The 7,500-nt window shown below is 37.2% G+C and overlaps 1 protein-coding gene across 2 annotated transcripts in view; it reads left to right on the forward strand.

Annotated features, from left to right (window-relative positions):
- The window catches only part of LOC144960846 (atrial natriuretic peptide receptor 1-like), a 169,566-nt gene that overhangs the window by 71,208 nt on the left and 90,858 nt on the right, over nucleotides 1-7,500 (forward strand). For both annotated transcript variants that reach the window (XM_078894225.1, XM_078894226.1), the window contains 5 exons: nucleotides 726-803; nucleotides 2,740-2,844; nucleotides 3,993-4,064; nucleotides 5,686-5,775; nucleotides 6,667-6,742. In XM_078894225.1, the coding sequence (XP_078750351.1) occupies nucleotides 726-803; nucleotides 2,740-2,844; nucleotides 3,993-4,064; nucleotides 5,686-5,775; nucleotides 6,667-6,742 (421 nt within the window). The remainder of the gene's footprint in view (nucleotides 1-725; nucleotides 804-2,739; nucleotides 2,845-3,992; nucleotides 4,065-5,685; nucleotides 5,776-6,666; nucleotides 6,743-7,500) is intronic.

Below are 7,500 nucleotides of genomic sequence, written 5' to 3' on the forward strand. Positions count from 1 at the left end.
CTCGTCATCAAAGTTATCATCATTATCATTATCACCATCAACACCATCATCACCGCCACCACCCCTAGGCTACACTCATCACCACCATCACCATCACAATCTATACAACTAAATTATTCAAACCACTATCACCACCGCAATGATCATTTTACTTATTCATATTTTCCAAAGATAAATCCTTGTAACGTTCTGAATGTCTGATGATATCTTTCCGATTTACCGGCACGCGTTCTGATTAACCAGTAGAAATTATAAAGCAAAACTTTGCCATCGTCAGATCTTTCCAATTAAGCGACTGATCCGATAAAGCGATGTTCCAAATACCAACTTCAACTGAACTAATATTAATAAATAATATGAAATTGAAGCTTGCAATTTTATTCAATTTTATTACCAAAAAACCCCAGATCAAATGAACGTTTCGGGTTTCCCCTTTATAAAAAAAAAGGATGAATGAAACACTACAGATGAATGAAATAATGTGGTATTGGCGTAATTAAGATGAATTTGCATTACCCATGTACTAATATTATAACATCTTTACTCTCTCCGTCCCACACCCTTATACCCCCACACCCCTACACTCCCACACCCCCACACCCTCATACTCCCACACCCCCACACACCCTAACACCCCCACACCCCCACACCCTCATACTCCCACACCACCCCCACCCCCACACACCCCACACCCCAATCCCAATCTTCCCCATACCACCCACCAGGGCTCACTCGCCGCCATAAAATCCATCCAGAAAACCAGTCTCACCATAACAAAACCAATATTACTGGACATCAAAAAGGTAAGAGTACGCTATGTGGTCTCGTGGTATGACACTCGCTTTCGGATCGGTAGGTCCTGGGTTCGAACCTTTCTCGGCTCATAGTTGAGTCCTTGGAGTTCACCATAACAAAACCAATATTACTGGACATCAAAAATGTAGCAGTACGCCTATGTGGTCTAGTGGTATGACGCTCGCTTTCGGATCGGTAGCTCCTGGGTTCGAACCTCGCTCGGCTCATAGTTGGGTCCTTGGAAAAGACTCTTTAATCACATTCTCTCACCGTACTCATGTGTAAAATGAGTACATGGTCGTTAACAGCGTTGTCTTTCTTTGTCCGGAAAAAAATTACAATATCGCCTAACAGGCGTCATGTCTCGTCCTACATGTTAAGTGTTGCTGTTGGCTAGGGACCCCTTGTAAAGCGCTTTGAGCACGTTTAGTGGATATTGCTCTATATAAAAGCTCAAGTTAAGAGTAAAAATAAACAGAGCCCGCATGGAGCGCAATATCCAATAGGGCAGCGTAGCTTAGCGTTACAGTCTTTGCTTCCTCCCCGAAAGGTACAGAGTTCGATCAACTGCCTCTGTGTTGTGTGGGCTTGAGCAAGTCACCACCTCGCCCTAGCTCAATTTGCGGCGCTGCACTGCGGCTGCCGCCTGGATTATTCCTTTGGAATAATTCCTAGAGACAAACTTCCCCTATGGGATGAATAAAGGAAATTTTATTATTTATTTATTCATTTATTTTTAATAATAACGATAAGTATTGGAAAGTAAGCTTCAATTTATCAAACGAGGACAGATACTGTGGACGTTTCGGGTTTCCATTTTATCAACAAATCAAGATGTATGAAATGTTTTGTTGGTACAGGGGAAACCCAAAACGTCCAGAGTATCTGTCTTCGCTTAACCCTCTCCTTACCAACTATAGGAAAATCAACCAACGATTTTCTAATTCAAATTTCTCTTGTACAACATAAAATTTAAAGAAAATGAACAGTGTGTTGTAGAGCATGTTTTGCTAAAGAATTAATGTATTGCTAGAACTTACTGCTATTGTGTTTGAGTGATAAAAGATATATTTTTGTGTTAGTTGAGTGTGAAGTTTTGGGAAAATCCTGAAAATGGCTGGTAAAGAGTAGAGAGTTAATAAATTGAAGCTTACATTCCTATACTTATCGTTATTTTTTTCCTTCGAGCTTGAAGTAGCAAGATTTCAAATATCCAATAAATGTTAATGGTGATTCTCGAAGCTCTAATAAAGTAATAACAGTGTGAAATTGAATGTAAGCTTCAATTTGATATACGGAAACAGATAAAATGGACGTTTCGGGTTTCCCCTTTATCAACAAAACAGGATGAATGAAACACTACAGACGAATGAGATAATATGGTAGTGGCGTTTATACATCTTAACAACCTAAATCAACATTAATGTATTGAACATCTTGCTTGCTCTCACAGGAAAGATAGAAGGTAAAATGAGTAAAGTTAGACAAAGAAAGACATTTGAATAGTTTGAACAGCTGGATGACAAAGAGAAGAGTGGTATTGGTTGTTGTTTTTTTTTATCAGAGTGATGAATGGCGTACCATGATCAACGATATCTGTCACAGACTTGGAACTTATATCGAATCCTCTCAAATCATTCCATGTGTCATAATATCGATTCCTAGATCAGATCGTAAAATTAATCGGATTCTATATCGATTAAATGATAAATCAAATTCTATTAGATCATATCATTTTTCATATCGATTCCTACAGATGAAAGATGTCCACAACGATCATATAGTAAGATTGTATATCGATCATATTATAAAATATCGAATCATATCATTTGTCATATCGATTCCCACAGATAAAAGATGCCCACAACGATCATATTATAAAATTGTATATCGATCATAATATAATATATCGAATCATATCATTTCTCATATCGATTCCCACAGATGAAAGATATCCACAACGATCATATCGTAAGATTCGTCGGATTGTGTATCGATACACCCAATGCCTGTATTCTCACCGAGTATTGCCAACGAGGATCACTACAGGTAATTGTACTCAATAGTCTGATGTCACGTCCGCCCGGCAACCAGCAGCTTGGTTCTGAATAAAGAAAATCGGTATTTTTTATTCTTCATGCTGGCTAGATTTTTTTTCACACGTCATGTGGTCAGAATGTATAAAAGTCAAAACATGATCAGATTTATAATGTTTTTTTCTCCTCTGGATAGACTTTTATGCTCGTCGGAGAAGTATTTCATAAAGGCGTTAGCCATTATTCCGATAATTTAGAACCAGTTACTTAGTTACTATGCGTCATTACGAGGGAAGTGACGTCATGACTGTTGAAACCTATTTTGAAAAAAATAATAATGGGGGGGGGGGGGGGTCCTTCAGAGCCATAACATTCTGTCTTGTGGAGGCCTTCCGCAAGCTCCTACATCCCCGGTATTTTAAAAAAATGATGTTCTTGTAGCGGGTTTGGGAAGGGGGAAACTTTAAAAAAAAAAAGTTAGGCGATATTGCAAATTTATTTTTATCCGGACAGAGACAACGCTGTTAACGGCCAGGTACTCGTTTTACACCTGAGTACGGTGAGAGAATGTGAGTAAAGTGTCTTCTCCAAGGACTCAACTATGCGCCGAGCGAGGCTCGAACCTAGGACCTTCCGATCCGAAAGCGAGTGTCATACCACAAGCAACAGACTAATAGCGTGGCATTCGTAATGTTATGGCCTGATACTGATCAAAAAATGACGTCAAAATGCCAGTCTTTTGCCACAAAAGAAAACAAATCGTGAGTTGTATTCAATAGTTCAGCCAATGAAATAACTCGTTTCCATGAGTACTACTAACGACAACTCACTAGACGGTACAAAAACCAAATAATGACGTCAAACTGCCAGTCCTTTTGGATTTCAGTATCAGGCTATAGATAGAATGCGCTTGGCCTAGGAGTTCACAACATTGCCATCCGGATGTATAACGGACCAACACACAAACTCTGTGTAACCATGAGCTTTTATAGTCTAGTTAATAAAGTTTAGTGAGAACAACTCACAAACGCGGATGGCAAAAACAATAACAAAGGCCTGCGTGACGTCATCTGCATACTATCTATAACATAACGATGGCTACGCTAATAGCCGCATAGCGTGAAGCAAACATCATTTTTTTCTTTCTTTATATTCAATCAGGATGTCCTTGAGAACGAAGAAATCAACCTGGACTGGATGTTCCGTTACTCTATCATTCAAGACATCGTACGGGTAAGGGGAAACATGAGCTTTTATTTAGAGCAATATCCACTAAATGTGCTCAGAGCGCTTTACAAAGGGTCCCTGACCAACAGCACAGGTTTTAGAGGAAAGAGAGGAAGAGAGAGAGAGAGAGAGAGAGAGAGAGAGAGAGAGAGAGAGAGAGAGAGAGAGAGAGAATAAGTCGGAGTGAAATATCTGAAATGTTACAGTTATCATTTAACGTTATAACAAGTGTAACTAAATGACAAATTGCCATATTTATGGACAATAAAGATCTATTATTATTATTATTATTATTATTATTATTATTATTATTATTATTATATTATTATTATTATTATTATATTATTATTATTATTATCATTATTGTTATTATTATTATTATTATTATTATTATTATTATTATTATTATTATTATTATTATTATTATTATATTATTATTATTAATATTAATATTAATATTAATATTATATTATTATTATTATTATTATTATTATTATTATTATTATTATTATTATTATTATTATTATTATTATTATTATTATTACCGCTCGCTCTACCGCTTAATGAATGGTAACTAGTCACCCATTTGGCGAAAACAATAACAATGATCAGAGACAGGTCGAATTCATTCACGTTATTGTTTATAAACAACCAACTATGTTTGTCCGAGCACGTGTGAAGGTGTGCCGCAAAATCCAAGTTTTGATTAGTCAAAAATCTACTGGTTAATTTCTCTCACTTCATTGGGGGTCACGATAACTCAGTAGAGCGCTTGCTTCAAGCGCAAAGGGACCGATTTCAATTTACCAGTAGATTTTTGACCAATCAAAAGATGGAATTTGTGACACACCTTCGGACAAATATACTTGGTTGTTTATAAACAATAACGTGAATGATACCAACCTCTCTCATTGTTTTTATACCGCCAAATGGGTGACTAGTTATCAGACGATTTTCTCGATCACTTTATAAACATTTAGATTCACACATAGTTTTCTGTGCTGGTTCTTTTGATCAAGCGGTAGAACAGTGAGTATTTTACTTAGACACTAAGACACCGATAGTAAATTCTGTGTAGTTTGCTATGTCAACCAATCACTGCCATTGTTTACGCTATGACAACTGTCCGAAAGTCGTGGTAATCTTAGTGTCTATTCTGAGCGAAGTCCAGTTTTTTTTCCTGACCCCCCCTGTCCACCCAGCAGTGATTTTGGTAACTGGGACTGTTAGATCTAGAAAAAAAATAGTACTTTGCACTAGACTAGCGTCCTATCCAAGGGTAATGAAAATGTTGCTGCTTGAAGTTTGAAGAAAAAAATAAAGATAAGTATTGAATTGTAAGCTTCAAGTTATTAGACGAAGACAGATAATGTGGACGTTTCGGATTTCCCCTTAATCAACAAAACACGACGAATGAAACACTAAGAATGAATGAGATATATGTGACACAAAAAAAAACATAATAAATTGAAGCTTACAGTTCAATATTCAAGGGTAGCAAGCTTTTGCTATTGCCCGTTCCACGCATTAGACACCGGGATCAACTCCGGCTCAGTGAGCCTTATGGCTCTGAAGGACTGTTCAGTTTGAAAGATTTATGTGTTGATTTATCATTTTATCATTGCAGGGAATGGCTAGTTTACACAACAGTGAGATCCGTAGTCATGGCAACCTGAAGAGTTCCAATTGCGTCATTGACAGCAGATTTGTTGTCAAGGTAACTACTATACATTGGGTCTGGTTATTTGAACCTCATTGGGTTGTCGCTTTTTTATTTAAGTTGTTTTTTGTTTTTGTTTTTTTTTTGTTTGTTTGTTTTTTATTCGTTGTTGATTTTTTTTCTTTCTGTTTGTTTTTTTTTCTTTTTGGGTGTTACTATTCTATTTTTTTTTGTAGTTTTATTCTTTCTTTTGTTTTGGTGTTTGTTCTTTATTTTCGGGTTTATTTTGTTACTATATTGGGGGGAGGGGGGAGTGGGTTGTTTTTTTTTTGTTTTTAAAAATTTCTTTGGATTTCTTTGAGTTTAAATTTTGAATGTTACTCCCCGTTTCACGCTATTAAAACCGGAAGTAACTCAGGCTTCAATGGTCTACTGGCATGGAATGACTTCTTTCATTTTCTATTATTTAATATAACAAGAAATAAAGTGAGAAAGGAAAGTGCCAAAAGACAACAGAGAATAAAAACTTCGTGGCGGCGATGGGGGCCTCGAACCCGCGACCTTACTGGCACGACAACTCCGCCTGGCCGGGGAGATTGTGGCTCCACCGTATGAGCTATCTACGACTCCCCAAAAAGTCGCTTCAAACCTGAGTCTATCTAGAGCCATTCTCACCCAACTTCTTGAGGTCACGGGTTCAACACACACAAACTCCGCGAAGTTAGTTGGCCAGCATTTAAGCTTTATAGCCAATATTCTCAACACAAACATGTAACATAGAAACGATTGAGATATTGAGTATGCTCCGGTATTTGGGGTGAATTTTAATTCAGAAAAGTGAGTGAAGCAGGCACTTAAGTTGATAATAACAGGAAATGAAGTGAGTAGGAAAGTGCCAGAAGACAATAGAGAAGAAAAACTTCTAATCATTCATATATTTGTCCACAGATCACAGACTTCGGGCTGCCGTATTTTAGGGAAAAAGAGGAGGAAATCGCCAACAACGAATATGCATGTTACAGAAGTAAGATACTGGGTGGGGTTCCTGACTTCCCATAGTGGACATGGCGGTACTTACTGAGTCTTCTATCCCCCTAAATCTGTTTTTCAACTTCCTTTCTGTCTTTGTCTTGGAATGAGATTACTTGATTTTATCAGAAACCCTGGCTGAGAGGGAAACAGTCAAATGTATTGTTAGTTAGTTTTGGGAGATGGTGTTTTTTTCCCCCTTGTAAATCATCTCTCTGTTATGCACTGTATTATATTTTGTTTACATATTATATATGATTTGTTAAAAAATGGATTGTATCCCTCTTAGTGGGGACATGTGCTTGTGTCCGGATGAGAATTTTAGGTGATCTCAAACTAAGTACAATGATAGTGTGCTTTTGAAGCCTACATCTGTTTCCTATTTGAAGCAATTTCCCCTTGTATTACTTTTCTTGTGTGCTTTTAGTTGTGAATTTAGAATTTTTTTTACTATCCCATTTTCTTTCTTTTTACTGGCTCTGATACGACCTTAATGTATTGCAAGCGCCATAAAACCCTTAACCCTCTCCTTACCACGTTATTGGAAAATCGTCACATTTGTTACGATGCAACCGTCAGTTTTCTCACCCAGATTTCATTTCTTTTTGCTATATCTATAAAAACTTGACATTCTGTAACAGAGCACATGTCGTCGAACAATATTACGTATAGAATGTGCTTGCTGCTTTTCTGTTTAAGTAAGATATGTCTGTTTTTGTGTTGGGCGTGTGTGAAGTTTTTGGGGAAAATTCT

This window comes from Berghia stephanieae, chromosome 15 (genome assembly GCF_034508935.2).
Source record: "Berghia stephanieae isolate SIO BIC M18660-M18661 chromosome 15, UCSD_Bste_1.3, whole genome shotgun sequence".
Classification (NCBI taxonomy): Eukaryota; Metazoa; Mollusca; class Gastropoda; order Nudibranchia; family Aeolidiidae; genus Berghia; species Berghia stephanieae.